Genomic DNA, 16,074 nt, shown 5'->3' on the forward strand with positions numbered 1-16,074 from the left:
TTGTTTGTTGTATTACATTATTCATAATAATGTATTTTTCAATGAAAATGAGAATAATGATGCAAAAATGATCATTCCCTACAATGTCGTGAATCATCTCGCAATTGCAATATCAGTCGAAATAATCACAATTAGCCCTAGTTTAAATGTACACATCACTGGTGCAACAGGTGATATATTTCTGGTCCTCTTGATCCAAAATATGATGTTCTCTGGTAAGCCCCATTTAGATGGAAACAAACTGGCAACTACTGTTTTTAGAGCAGTGAAGAAAAATAGATTTTCTGTCATTTATCACATGATGATCGCTTATTTACGCTACACAGGCAAACAACAACACACGCAGTGCTAGCAGAGAGTGTAACGCTAGCCTGCGTTGCCTGCTGATTTAGTTATATTATCCTTTTTATATGACGCGGAACAACTAGACCACAATAAATGAATTCTTTGATAGTGGTCCAAACGCGGTGTTTGAACCTAACTACCGTGTGCTTCTTCTCACAGAACTTACCACAGGCAAATATAAAAGTAGGCAAACAAGACATTTGTCCTTTGACAGTCTATTTATACACACATTTATTATTTTAGCAGTATAAAAATGTGTGGATTATTTCAGAGGCACAGGTTGTCACTTTCCATTAGTGTGATGCCAATTTGGACACTTCTCAACATTTGTTTCGTTTGCAGCACATTGTCCCAGATGTGATTAATTAGAAGAACACAAAGCACACACGCACGCACGCACGCACACACACACACACACACACACACACACACACACACACACACACACAGCAACAAATGTTGCTACCCCGTGAGGTAATGAAGCTCTGCGATCCCGAGAACTTTCCAATTAGACACAAGAATCTTCCTTCCTCTCTAATGAAGAAACCCCTCCATTAATCACCTGTCCTCCGCTGCAGTACTTTGAAGACCTGGCTGTGTCTCACCAGGCTTTGATGCGCTACATTAAAGAGGATTGGAGGGAGCAAGGAATGGATACAGAGAGAAGGAGTGAAAGAGAACAAGGAAACTTCAAAGGGCGGGGGGGCATATAACTAAGCCGGGACTGCGGTGCGGCTACACATTGGCACTTCAGCGGAGAGAGGACATGATGTTTTCAGAAGAGTCATTTTATAACTAATCATCCCACCGTCATCATCACTTCTTCCTCTTCAGGTCTGATGCTGTCGGCCTACGCTGGTGTCGGAGCCGTGCTGGGGGACGAGGCCCTGCTGGAGAGGGCAGTGAAGGCCGCCAACTTCCTAAAGGAGCACCTGTGGGATGCTGAACGACAGACCATCCTCAGAACATGTTACCGCGGAGACGAGATGGAGGTGCAACAGATGTAAGAGAATGATTAGTTTGTGTATGACTAGAATGTGCTCGCACTGTATATAAAGAAGATATAAACAGTTCCTGTGCTACAGCAGCTCGAAAGAAAAAAATGTACACACATCAGAATAACACAAATACACATTAAGTAGACATAGGAGAAACAATATACATAACGTATAGGAAATGGAGAAATAGAATTAGTTATAATAATAGTAATAAAACAAACATATTTACACAATAAACAACCTTATATAAACACAGCTATACAGATGAGTAAGGTGCTGAGGAATAGACATGACCTATTGCACAGTTGGAGGTAGCAAAGATAAATAAATATGCATAGTGCAGAATATTGTCCAGTGATGGCTCATATTGCAGAAACGGCTAGCAGTGCTACGTTATGGTGTTGCATTAAAGAGTCTGCCTGCTGCTGGAATGAAGGACCTGCGGTAGCTCTCCTTCTTGCACTGAGGGTGCCGGGGGTCAACTCCAGCTCCCAATAGCTTTCCCCAGAGCAGTGGTGGTTGAATTGTATTGAAAGCACTGGAGAAATAAAAAAACATGACCCTCACAGGTTGGTAAGCGAACTATAGGGGGTCCAGTTCTGAGCTCACCTGGGTTCTCAGGTGTTGCAACACAATCCTCTCCAAGGTCTTCATCAGGTGAGACGTTAAGGGCGCTGACACACACAGCCGATTATCGGCTGTCGGACCGTCTGGCGAGGTCGGTGACTCGAGTCTGTTCGGTGTGTTCCGTGCCGTCGTCCGTCCGAGGAGCCGTCGGCCTTCATTTTGGCCGACCCGACATGTTCAGTCGGAGACAGGGCAGTCGGGACTCACCCGGAAATGGCGAGCGGATGAGCCTCTCAAAATCTGATGAAAACCTTTGTCGATCTGAAATGAAGACAGATTCAGCAACTGCACGGCCTATTTCTCACTTAAAATGTTTTCAGAAACACGTTTCGGTGAACTATTTTAGTACAATATGAGATTGTATTCTGAACAAGCCGCCATGACAGTCTGGCTGTGAATTTCTGGGGAAAAAAGAACCACGTGACGCGTTCGTCCAATCAGCTGCCGGTTTTCATTTTCTGGGAAACAATCAGACTGTAAATGGAAACAATACAAAGCAGTGCCGCCTGCTGCTATGGAGACGTATTACGTTTCGCGCACACGCAGAGCGTATGCTGAAGTCGGCGTCTCTTCGGTGTGTTCTGAGGCACTTTTTGGACCTCGGGGACCCGACTGATCAGTCCGACTGCCTTTTCTGCCGACGGTCGGCCATCTGGTTGGTGTGTAACTACCTTAAGGCTACCGGTCTGATGTGGATGGGCTCCCTGGGATGCGCAGTTTTAGGTACTGGGACCACACACACAGTCTTCCACAGGACTGGAACTCGCTCCTGACTCAGGCTCAGGTTGAAGAAGAACTGAGCTGATCTGCACACTCTTTAAAGTGCCCATATTATGGAAAAAAAACACTTTTTCTGGGATTTGGGGTGTTCTTTTGTGTCTCTGGTGCTTCCACACGCATACCAACTTTGAAAAAAATCCATCCATGCTGTTCTGAGTGAGATACGGTTTCTGAATGTGTCCTGCCTTCAGTCTCTGGGTGAGCTGTTCAAAATCGGCATGGCTTGTGACGTCACAAGCCGAGACGAGCTGGCTAACCGCAACCGTTAGTACCGAGGTAGCATGCTAGCGTTAGCATTACCGTTAGCATGCTAACGCTAGCATGCTACCTCGTTCTCAATAGCAAAGCACTGCTACAACACACAAGTTCACCATAATCTACAAAAGAACTACTTACATGTGCGCCCTCATTTAGAAGTCTCCCAGCTAATCCTGCCTTGTAACTGACCAAAGTTGGAGAAACAGCCTTTCTTTTACTGTCTATGGAGCTAGCTAGCTGACATGATCTACATCTGAGCTACTGCATGTGCGAGTGCAATCAAAGATGGTACGGAAGAAGAAAAGAGGTCTCACTGTAGGTAAAACAGAGACCAGGTGAAAAGATGATCTGCAGCAGTGAGAGAGAGCTGTGCGGTACAACAAAAATATGGTGTTTTTTGAAAATTAAACCATGTAAACCTATTCTGGTACAACCTTAAAATAGAATTATGAACTTGAAAATGAGCGACTGCTGGAGGGAGTTGTAAGTGCTCCCTGGAGAGAAGGATGGGGGGGAAGGGTGAGAAACAGCCATGAATGTGGAATCAAAAGCAGTGGACAGGTGTGAATTGGGGGATGCTGATGTCTCAGAAGCCCTGAGAGGGGATGAGGTGGTCAGAGAGGGGAGGGGCTGTGTGTGAGTGTGTGTGTGTGTGTGTGTGTGTGTGTTTTGTTCGTTGTAAACCAACCAATCAGCGCGCAGCTCATCTAAATATTCATGAGCATACCATATAAGGGAGAAAACCTAGGGCTATTTCACAGGGTTGCATTAGGGAGCATAGGGCCATTTTCAGCCCAACCAGTGTTACATACCCTATTAGGAGACCTTAATGAACAGTGTGAAATACCCTATATAACCATTCTACCACCCCTGTAACACTGATGTGCCCGGGGTTACACCATCTGTTATTCACAAACATCGCTATTCCCCCACCCTTCCTCTTAGCGCTCTCCTTTGCTCTTCTGTCCGCTCTCACAAGTTTAAAGCCATCCAGTGTAAGTTCGTACTGAGTTCATTCAGCCACGTCTCCTTGAAGCGCATGGTGCTACACTCCCGGTATTCCCTTTGCAGCCTGGTTAGCGCCGTTAGCCCTTCCATCTTATTGGGGAGAGATCTTACGTTCCCCATAATAACAGATGGAATGCCCGGTTTGTACCATCTTTTCCTCTCTCAGCGTTTAAGTCCAGCTCTGCATCCCCTCCTTCTTCTCCTAAATAATTCCTCAGGGATCTCCGGTCTTTCACTATGAATCCTAGTGTTCCTCAGTGCTAACAGCTGTTCCCGAGTGTAAACTATGGAGCCGCGGCCGAATGGGTCTCCCATTGCGAAGTTGTAAAGTCCAGGAAAAAAAAAAGAAACACAGCTAATCACAGTTGTACATCCATATATGCACATACGTTGAAGAACAGTTTGGAACAAGAAAAAAAGAAATACAAATATGAGAAATACACTAAATTTCACCGAAAAAGGCTCAGAGCTACTGCAACAGGCCACCACTCACGCGGCGCCATCTTGAATCACGGGGTTGCGGTATACCGCAGGAATTTCTTGCTTTTTAACCGCGGTAAGAAAAAATCCTTACCGTCCCAGCCCTACTGTTGTCCGCTTTCATCCCAAGTGAAGTCCCTTAGCGGTGGGGAGTGAGGCAGAAAAACCAGGGTGGGATAGCTGGCTAAATTAGCATTAGATTTGTCTTCTACCTATACAGCTAACGTTAACGCTAGCTAGCGAATGTAATCGTGGGTTAGCCCAGTGCTGTTTAACGTTAACTTTATCTTGATCAAAACAATTATACTTAAAATAACTTCATGAACATGTTGAACGATGTTGTAACCTTATAACGTTAACGTTCCTCATCAAGCATTAGCATCAGCTAACGCTAACGTTACTTGTCAACGTAGCACATAACGTTAAGCTGGATCAATCAATATGGAAATGTATCAATAAATAAGGTCTCTGCTGTATTACTGTGCTGTAAGCGGCATGTAATCAATGACAAAATGATGCTGTGTGGCAGAAAGCAAGCTGTACTACGGTTACTATTATTCTTTCTGTGACATTGTATGATTTACAATTACTCTTGAACGTATCATCTGGGTTCCCGTGTTTTGACGGAAGTTAGAGGAACCAGAGGGGTCAAAGGTTGTATGACGCCACTGACAGGCGACTCAATGAAACCTCTCGTGTCATTAAAATAAAATAACAGATTTCTCTGGGTTTGAACGTTGTTGGAAACATTTAGGATAGTGTTAGTACACAACTCAACAAAATATATAACATAGGTATAGTCGTTTTTAGACATTTTAATGCAGAAATGTTACATATTGCACCTTTAAGTGGTACCGGACGGTAGATACCAGTCGTATGTTCCAATATGGCACCGGGTTTCAGTAACCAACTCAAACTCACCAACAACTCAAGCCCTTGTCTCTCTCTCGTTGATGCCTGAAACAACGTTATGTCCCTTTTATAGCAGCGAGACAGTAATGCTTTCATTTACACATAACTCTCTTAAAGAAGTAAGAAAATAATTCTGTAAGGCAGCGTTTCACTTGTAGTACAAGAGTAACACGCAGGTGTACTGTGCTAGGATGACTAACTGTTTAGACACAAACAGGAAACAAGGCTACTTGCTTAAATCATGTTATGGCAGGAAATCAGAACATATTCACATGATCTGCAGTAACCTGGTTCCAGGAAAACTGCATTTACCCGCACATGTCAGTAATTACATTTCTCCTCTAGCCTCTATCATATTGTGTATTTGAAACAAGACTGCCCATATTTAAAATGGATTATAGATGCCTGTTGAATGAATATATGAGGAGAGGCTCTGCAGTGGGAGAATATGCAGGTTCTTGCTGATTTGTTTGTTTTGTTTTTAAAATATATATTTATTCATATATGTTTGTATGTTTGCTACACTTACTGTGGCAATACACCATTTCATTCAGTCATCGGATTAGACTTAGCATCGGGACGTAAACACACAGGGCCTTGCTGATTAGACACTACCACTCCGGGTGTCCTCGTTCTTTTCGCCAACCCTGTGCCCTAGTTACTGAGAATGGCTGAGTGTGAAATGCCGCCGAATCAGCAGAAAACGAAACGAAAATGTAAACCATTTTACACACTTGTGCCTAAAAACTCTGGCCTCGTTCCACGACTTCTGTCTCATTCATAATTGTCCAATACAGGATGGTGTCAGCATTGAGAATGCTTACCAAGGCCATTTTCTCAAGCCTGGTTTAGTTTCCAGACATGGGGAAACTAATGCCAGGCACATATTTACCAGGAGGAACGGTAGGTGCTGAGGCTAACTGGGTTAAAAGGCTATGGAGGTGTTGACGTAGATTTTCCCTGGCTCCTGCCTAGAACTGGATGATTGAGTCTTACTACTGTCTTCAGGGATTAGAGGCAGACTGAGATGGTGGCAAGATGCTAGTGGGACACTGGTAATTTTGACTCACTTTTAACTGACCTGTTAACATGTTTGGTTATTCGCAGGCTGTTCTGCATTGACCAGTGATTACTTGTCAGGGAGTCTTTTTTTCCTGCAGATTCTCTTGTAATGAAATGTGAGTGTCTGCTGGTTGCATTCTTGTTCAACTATGGTGGCTGCTGCATGTTACAGTATGTAAACGACCCATTTCTTTCTGTTTACTTCGAGCAAACCCTTTTTTTCTGCTGGAAATACATAACTCACTGTAGAAACTTTCATCAAGCAACTTTGGGTTGGATTCATGTAATGTATGTATGTACACTACATGACCAAAATGATATGGATACCTGAACAAAGTACGTGGTAATCTGGATTACCTAAACTCTGTGATTGTGGAACATGTTTTTCTGAAACCATGTACATTAACATGCTGTTATAACCGTCACAAGTCTTCTTTGCCAAAAGAGCATTAGGGAGTTGGTGTTCCAATTCCTTCACACTGAAATGGGAAAACCATTTCTCTATGGACCTGGCTTGTGGCTGTGCATGGAGGCCTTGTCATGTTGAAAGAGGAAAAGGCCTTCCCTTAACTGTTGCCACCAAGTTGGAAGCACAGTATTGTCCGACATATCTTTTTTTTACAGGATGTAGCTTTAAGATTTCCCTAAATTAGAATGAAAGGGTCTTGCCCAAACCATGCTAAATGGCTCCAGACCAAAAATAAATCAAACACAAAGCGCCACAGAGTGCATCCAATTAGCATGAGGAAGCCCACACAATGGACAATATGTAATAACATTTTGTTTGATTTCGGTTACATTTTTAAATGTTAAGACTGCCGTTTTCAGACTGCAGTCTTGTCAACAGATCCTTTAAAACCACCTACACCTAAATTAACCACAGTTATGGGCGCCCGGATAGCTCAGCTGGTAGAGCGGGCGCCCATATATCGAGGTTCCTCGACGCAGCGGGCCCAGGTTTGACTCCGACCTGCGGCCCTTTGCTGCATGTCATTCCCCCCTCTCTCTCTCTCCCCTTTTATGTCTTCAGCTGTCCTATCAAAATAAAGGCTGAAAATGCCCCAAAAAATGACCTAAAAGAAAAAAAACTACAGTTAAAATAATATAAAGTATCGCTAGACTTACCTTTACCATACAGTGTCTAATACTACTAGCCCCAGTGGTCAGCAAACTTGATCCCTTAACCTGAGCCCGAGCTGTATTCCGACGGTGTAGTAAGCATGGTCTTACATTTACACTTTTACCCACCATAATAATTCATAACACTGCCCTTGGAGTGTATCCTGTGGTGTTAAGAGATGTTGTGAGTGGTTTGAGAGAAGAGATGCAGCAACAGAAAGCAGAAGATAAATCATTAGGTGTCACGGCATGGGGAAGGTGCACATAGAGCAATTAAATGAGAACAACAGGAATGCAAGTTGAATTCCAAAGGTCTTTAGATTGTCACAGGACAACCAACACCAGCTCCAACACCGTTTCCTGATTAATGAGTCAGACAGGGAAATCTCTCTTACTGTTTCTCCGTCCCATCTTTCTCTCTGTTGCTCCCTCTCCCATTATTTCTATGACGTGTTATTTCATATGCAGTGGCACAGCGTAATAGTTCAAGTACATTCTGTAGCACGAGCAAGCATATTAAATAATAGTCGCATAAAGGTCGCTGCTGTTGTAAAAACTGATGGGAGTCAATGTGTTTGTGACTCACATCGCCCCGATAGCTTTCTCCCTCTGAGCATTATGCAGCGCCGTGTATGAGAGAATCATTATGAAGCTATTCTTATAAAGCTGTCTCTGAGTGCTGCGGTATGATACGGGGGACTGACAAGGCGTTTTATCTTTTCCTCTCAGGGAAATGACTCATTTAACACGCACTATTGAAGGTGTGAATGAGAAGGCCGTTAAGTATTTCTGAAAGGCTTTTACATTTTTGTGTCAGTGAGGCCCTCGTGAGGTTTGCCACAGGTTGTCATCCCCGTGGATGGCATAACCTCAGCCAGATGACATGTTGCAGTGTGAGAGTAGGAGGTTTTCTCCTAGAAAAAAAAAAAAGGAGTTGTGATTAGTTTTGGTGAGCTTTAGACTGGGACTGTGATACTGTGGGAAAGGATACAGATACAAATCATTGATTTCACCAAGGTTATTTTACAAGAAGAGACCTTTTGCTCTGAATCTCAAGACTTAAAGGTGCAGTAGGTAAGACTTATAAAACTAACTTTCTGTCAAAAATAAATCCGGCTCCTCTGGCACCACCTACAGCCTGTAGTGTGATTTGCAAAAATCCACCGCTCCCTGTTCAGATGAACCAATCAGGGCCAGGGGGGGTGTCTTAACTGCTCATGCACACGCATTCATTCTCCCTTGTGGGGGGAGGAACTTAGGAGACCGTTTTGGGCTTTAGCAGAAAGTGGGGGAGGGACTGAGAAGTTGTCAATGTTCAAATCTTTTGGCTAAGTCCTGGATCTTCACAATCCTACCTACAGCACCTTTTAAATAAAGTGTCTTTTTACTATGATTTGTAGTTTTAAGACCGCTTCATGCTGGTAAGTAGGCTCTTAAGCAGAGCCTACGCCGTGACTACGTAAGTGGCCCACGCTGTTGTGAAGATGTATTTTTGTGTGCTGCTGTGTCTGCGTCGTTCTAGCGCATGTCTTCAAGAGAATGACAGAGCCAGTACGTAGTGTGGGTGGGGAGTGTGTGGTAGAGCGAGTGAGAGAGTGACTTGGTTAGCTAAAAAAAAAAGTGTCTCCCCTGTGCTTTCTGACCGCGGTCGGAAAGCTGTAGCGGGAAAAGTTAACGCTCCACTCGATTTCATGTTGTTCACGGAAAAGGAGCAGGCATGGAAATGAGTATGAGGAAACGCGACGCTACCACGCCAAGGCAAAGTGGACCAATCACAGTGGCGGTCTGCGCCGCCACAACGTGGGGTTATATTTCTGGGGAGGTGCACGTCAGGCTACAGCATAGGGTTCTTATCTACGCATACTTAATTATGTACCTACAGCGTTGATTCAACGCAAAACTATAAATCAAGCTTTAGCCATCACTATAATCAGTAAGCGTTGTACTCACCAATTTGAATGCTGAGATCTCCTCAAAAGAAGTCTCAAGGCAGAAACATCAACAGTCGTCGTGCATACATATTTGTAGAGAAAACAAAGGTGGACAAGAAAACATCCATCACAGCACACACAGACTGACTTCCAGGTTCAACTTTGACCGCCTGTACTTACCATAGATTGCCTCTGTCACTAAAAAATACTACAAAATGAAGACCCAAGTTGTAAAAAAAACAGAATCTTTCTTTAAGATAACTTCCATTAGACACCCTTGGCAACTACCATTTTATGCATTATACCTGGTTCCATTGACTTTTCCTCCACTGCCAACATGATATTTTTGGTTTTGAGTGAACCGTCTCAACAACTATTAGATGGATTGCAATACAATTTTGGTACAGACATTTATTTTCCCTACAGGATGAGTTTTGAGAACCTTAGTGATTCCCAAGTAGCCTGGTTGACACCAGACCCTTCTCAGCTGTAACTGAGAGTGGGTCTGGGGAAGTTTCATTCACAGCCCATTTCCAAAGGGGCGTCAACAACGGAAGCCACTCAAATGCCTCTGGTCACAATTGGATAGACCTAAAACCAGTCAGAGCGATGAAGGAGATGACGTATGCGCTATCGTCATCGTGTAAAGCCCGCCTCAACGGTTGTGATTGGTGCCTCGATTTGGAAAAATTGGAAATGGGCTTGAATGGGCCCCAGACGGACTTGCAGAGCAAATCTCAAATTTGCCAGAAGTTCGTCAGGGTTTTCCCAGACTAACCCCCTAGTCCAGTTTGGGACTGTTTCGTCCGCTGCATGGGTTTAGGGAAACGGCTGCTTTTTATCAGAGGCGGGAAAGTTAACCAGATGTGCATTTGCCACCTTGAATCTTTTTTTCCCCGATCCTTTTTTGTAAAACCCTTCTGATGTACAAGTCTCACTTTGGCTTTGGCCAAAAAACGATTTTGGCCATAGAGGGGCAGCAATGAGCCCATAAGGGTTTGGCCCACTTGAATGTGGAAAGAAGACACTACAATCAGAAGCTTACTTTAACAAGCACCACAAAAATGTCATGTATGCCTGATCTGAAGTGATTTCAAACAGTATGCATCAGTTTTACAAGAGGAAAGACTTCAAGGATGAAGACTAACTGGTTGCTTTAGCAAATGCAGTTCAGATTAAATGTCCCACCTCTGATGAAGAGATCCTCACAGCTGCTTCCCTAATCTTCTCTATTGGTCTATCTATAGAGCTTTTGATCTCCTGACTTTTTATCGCGCACCATCATCAGGTCCAAGTTTCAGTCCCAGAGCCATTAGCATCGCTGTAGACACTTCTGTTTGTCATGATGTCAAATTCCAAGTACATTCTTCCCCTTTGTTTTTACATTCCACTAGCCATGTCCTGTCCAGTGCAGGAGGGCCTGCTGTCTCCTTTCAACTTATGAGTCAACCTCTGTCTGTCCGTCTGGGAAAGATAGGCCAAGATATGACTTCTCGCCCCCCCCCCCCCACGACCTCTTAAAACCCTCATGCACTATACCTCCTGCTGTTTTCAGCCTCTTGACCACCAGCCACCACCTTCGCCCCGACACAGCACTATCTGGCTTCCTGTCACCGTCCGTCCGCCTGCACTCACCCAGATGGGGTGCCATTGTGGGAATTTGAATGGGGGGGGGGGACAGACAAACCGTGTGGGAGCCAAGAGGGGGCTTGTTGGGGTATAGTTTAGGGTTTGGTATCATTTGGATTTTTTCTGATACCGTTGCTAAAACGGTAAGAACGGTGCTTGGGCCTAAACGGTGCCTGAACCGATACTTTTAAAAAGATAAAAGAAGCACAAAACGACAGTTGATAGCATTTAAGAACGGCTTGTTTATTGCTAAGGCCATATTGTCAAAATGTAATGATTTATTAAAAATGTAATAACAATAACTTATAACAATAACTTATTTCACTAGTAAATTGCTAGTAAACGATAAAAACAACCACTAGATGGGAAAAGGGTATTTTACAATAACTTTGAATGCACCATGAGGCTGGCGAGGCGACTTTCAAGTAAACATACCGTCTGTGTTGTTTTTCCGACAACGGGCAGGTGCAGACTGTTGTACGTCTCGGTGTTGGAATCCTCTACAGTGAAATACAGACATACTTTACACCGTTAGGCTGTCAGCATTTTAACCATGTTTAATCCGTCTGCTAGCTAAGCTAAGTAGTCTAACTCTACTTGCTGCCAAGTGTTGTGTTAACTAGCGTCACATGCAGCGATGTTTCTGTTGCCTCTAACGTCCGTTTCGGAGCATCAGAGAGCAGCGCAGGCATTTAAGGCTAATCTGCGTGCATAGGGTGACGCAAAAGTGTGTGAAATGCGATCCACCAAGTCTGCGCGCCTGCGTAGAACCTTCCTTCTACTTGTCTCCCTCTCCTCTCCCTTGTAGCGCGAAGCGAACAACAAAAGCTGACAATTTTGTCTGGACAGATGAGGCGGTGGAGTTATTGCTCCAAACAATGCACACACACACACACACAAATGCGGCACACACACACACGCAGCGCACACACGCACGTGGTGCACACACACGGCACACACACACACACACATGGCACACATGACATGACACTTTTAACAGGAACGCGACGGTGGAGCGATTTTAAGATTTCCACTCTGGAGAGTGGTTTCACTTTTTTCTGTTTTTAAGCCCCAAAAATGTATGATAAAATATTCGTGTAAACGGAGCCTAAGTGTCACCGAAATGAGGCTCCGAAATCTGTGTTTCTATATGGAAAGATATAGGGCTGGCCAATATATCGATATTGATATATGAGGCTAGATATCGTCTTAGATTTTGGAAATCGTAATGTTGTGATATGACACAAGGGTCGTCTTTTCCTGGTTTTAAAGGCTACATTACAGTAAAGTGATGCAATTTCCTGAACTTACCGGACTATTCTAGCTGTTCTATTTGCCCTCGCCTACTTGGTCATTAAATCCACATTACTGATTAATTTTTATCCAAAACCTCATTGTGTACATATTTTGTGAAAGCACCAAGTGTCAACCCTACCCTACAATATAGCAGAAATATCGATATCGAAGTATTTGGTCAAATATAGCCTAATTTTAGATTTTCTCCCAATCGCCCAGCTCTAAAAAGATGTAGTGGAATAAAAATGTTAGAGAGTGCAAAAGTGACCTGAAAAGGATAGAGGGAGAGACGGGTGAAGGGAGCGTTGACCCACTGCTGCTGGAGGGACGTGGGATGGTCAAACTGTAACCACATTTGCCTAATTACTGTGCTGCTTCACTTCAAAGACGATGTGTGCATGTATACAGGTCTCTCATGCCTTCTACAGTATGACAAGCACAGAGAAAAACCATGAGTAATTTCACTTCGAGAAAAACCCTGCAGGGAGAAATTATGCTCAGCTCGCTATGTGTATCGTAATGTAGCCCCGTACTGTCACAGAGAACTCCTTCAGGCTTTTTGTATTATCTTTCAAGCCAATTCTTCTGGGTTTTCTATAGTGTCTTGATAAAAACAGTGTTTTTTTTTTTTTTTTATCAATGCCATCTTGTTGTTTACAGTGTCATCTTCAGGCATTGTAAACAAGCATTTGGTGTATAAAAGGCAAAGGCGGAGAAAAACAAGAAGCTGAACTAGTTCACCAACACAAGCCATCTCAACACTCTTATATGATCCATCGATACATTTTTAATGAAAACTGTCCTCATTCTCGCTTTCTTCTCCAACTGATTTTCCTTTCTCTTCTGCCGCTGTGTTCTCCAGATCTCCGCCTATCTCTGGCTTCCTGGATGACTACGCCTTCATCATTCGCGGCCTCCTGGACTTGTATGAGGCCAATCAGCAGCCGGAGTGGCTGCAGTGGGCCGAGGAGCTGCAGCTCAGGCAGGACCAGCTGTTCTGGGATGAGCAGGGCGGCGGCTACTTCTGCAGCGATCCCAGTGACAGCACTATACTGCTGCAGCTCAAAGTGGGTGAGGGATGCTTACAGTGATATACTCTTATGTGAATACAGTACAAATAGCACTAGATAGCACTCAACTCGCGGTGCTCAAAGTGCCAAAGAAACACATCTGAATATCTCAACAGCAATGTCTCTTTTCAGAAATCGTGACCCGGTTACTCAAGATGATCCACAGACCTCGTTGTGAGCAGTTTCATGTAGGAACTATTTTCTTTCTACACCCAGCAACCGCATCACTGCCCAGAAGGAAGCGTACTAATTGTGCGTTCCATTTGGAAGTCTGAATTTCCGAGTTCCAAGTCGAACATTTTGAATTTTTCGACTCGGAAAGTCGGACAACCTCACAGTACCCCGAGCAAAGCCGACCTTAAAATCCAACATGGTTGCTCCGTGCATCAACAGTAGTGAAAACCGTAGTAATATACACTTTATTAGCACTTCTTTGTGTCTCATTAACGTACACACAGTGCTGTCCAACTTCTATCTGGGGTACATGTTGCGTCGGTGTTTGTAATCACAAAATACAGCGTAATGTGTTGGTGTCAACTGGTGTTGCTTTTAATGGACCGCAATCAACCCTGGTGTGACGTCATTCCTAGCTCCGACTTTGGAGAAATGCAGCATAATGGAGGGAGGCTCGCGCTAGTGACGGCGTCCTCCTCGGCTGAGCTGTTGAGTTAGCTAGCTCAGGTGAGCTAACGGTATCAGTTAGCTATACACTAATCTCGATGCTAGCAATGTCGGAACACAAGAAAGATACTGTACATACAGTTGGTGGGTGTAGTTCGGTTGAAAGGAAATAGTTCCTACATGAAACTGCTCACAACTACAGCTCTGGTCTGTGGATTATCGTGAGTAACCGGGTCATGATTTCTGGAAAGCGACATCGCTCTTGAGTTTTTCAAATGTATTTGTTTCGGCACTTTGAGCACCGCAAGCTGAGTGCCATTTTGATCTAGTTCTATTATATTGGAATGAAGGCAGACGTCTCTGTGGCCGATATCTCCAACTCTGGGCAATTCACACCAGAACCATCTAGATTGATTAATAGCACTACAGGTAAGAGGGGAAATATGTATGTTTGATTTTAGGGTGAACTGTCCCTTTAACACCACGATGTGAGAGTCCAAATCCATACAAAGTCGTCATTACACTCATCTTTTTCACCTTGTCTTCGTTTTTTTACTCTGATGTTTACATTTCAAAACGTCACCGGCCAGCTGGCTAGCTAGCCCAGGCTAGCAGAGTCAGTAGGAGGCTAACAGGAGGTTAGCAGACTGGCAAGTTGATTTCCCGATCCTGATGAGGCACTCGTAGCCACATGCCATCACCGGCCAACGTAGGCCACATAGAGCACAACTAATATTTGTAAAATAGACGATTTTAGTATAAGTTTTGCGGAGCTGACGGAGAAGCAACTGGAAACGTCCGCGCCTTCTAGAATAACTAACAATGTGTAGCAGGTGAAATGTTTACCATCTTCACCATCTCACTCTTTGTTAATTATCTTTCCTAATTAGCACTAAACACAACGTTCAGCTGAGGCAGGTGAGGATGTCATTAGTTATGTAGGGGTTAAGTCATAAACCAAACTTTTTTGGGGCAAATTATAATTTGGACTGATGATGGTGTTAAAAGAAATGTGAAGGCATCACAACCATTTTAAAATGTTTACCTTGTGGGACTATGAATGTCTGTACCAAACGTTCTGGCAATCCATCCAACAGTTGTCCGAGACCTTTGGCCCAAAACAACAAACGTCAACCTCATGGTGATGCTAGAGAAAAAAGTCAAGCAGTCACCAACGTTGGTTGAATTCATCCTCTGGATACCATAAATATATGCACAAACGTTCATGGCGGTCCATCCAATAGTTTTCGGGATATTTCAGTCGGAACCTAAGTGGCGGATCGACAGCTGTAGAAAATAAATAAGGTATTGATGCTACTGCTGCTGTCTTTACTGTAATAGGTTGAGAGATTCAGGGAAGGATTGACGGGCAGGTGAAGGATTACCACTCCTACTGGAGCACAGGTTCAAGCATGGACAGCTGAGACAGAAGAACAAATACAGGCTTTGAGGTGTGCAGACAGTTTCTGTTAATATCGACAACACATCTGGTCACAGTGATTGGAGGGAAACAAATAATTATGCAATTTCTTTGACCAAAAAATTCACCCATCCGTTTAATTCCTGCCTACATCTTTCAAATTATCGATTGCTCCAGAGCTTAACAAGATGGAGGCTTCTGCTGTAATGTTGCTGCCAGTTTCACTTAAACCACAGGAGAGAGAGGAGGTAAGGAAAGATGGGTGGGTAGAGGATAAAAGACGAGAGCAGAGGAATATTGACCTCCCCTATTTTCCATCCAGAGAGGTGCAGCCGTCTCTCACTCGAGTTGAACCTCTCCACCTCTGAAGCACTCAAAGACTGATGCTCTGGTTCCTCAGCTACTTTGATCACCGGGCCTGTCAAACCTGTCTCCATCGTGACTCCTAGTTCATCTGCCTTTGACAGATTGAAACATCACAGTAGCAATATCTGACATTCACTTTCTGCCTCTGCCTT

At 43.9% G+C, this 16,074-nt stretch overlaps 1 protein-coding gene across 4 annotated transcripts in view; it reads left to right on the forward strand.

Annotated features, from left to right (window-relative positions):
• spata20 (spermatogenesis associated 20) overlaps positions 1–16,074 on the forward strand; it is a 64,329-nt gene that overhangs the window by 18,384 nt on the left and 29,871 nt on the right. For 3 of the 4 annotated variants that reach the window (XM_078278906.1, XM_078278907.1, XM_078278908.1), the window contains 2 exons: positions 1,180–1,348; positions 13,308–13,516. In XM_078278906.1, the coding sequence (XP_078135032.1) occupies positions 1,180–1,348; positions 13,308–13,516 (378 nt within the window). The remainder of the gene's footprint in view (positions 1–1,179; positions 1,349–13,307; positions 13,517–16,074) is intronic. The other variant, XR_013503717.1, reaches the window with a different exon arrangement.

This window comes from Sander vitreus, chromosome 21, assembly GCF_031162955.1.
Source record: "Sander vitreus isolate 19-12246 chromosome 21, sanVit1, whole genome shotgun sequence".
NCBI classification, from domain to species: Eukaryota; Metazoa; Chordata; class Actinopteri; order Perciformes; family Percidae; genus Sander; species Sander vitreus.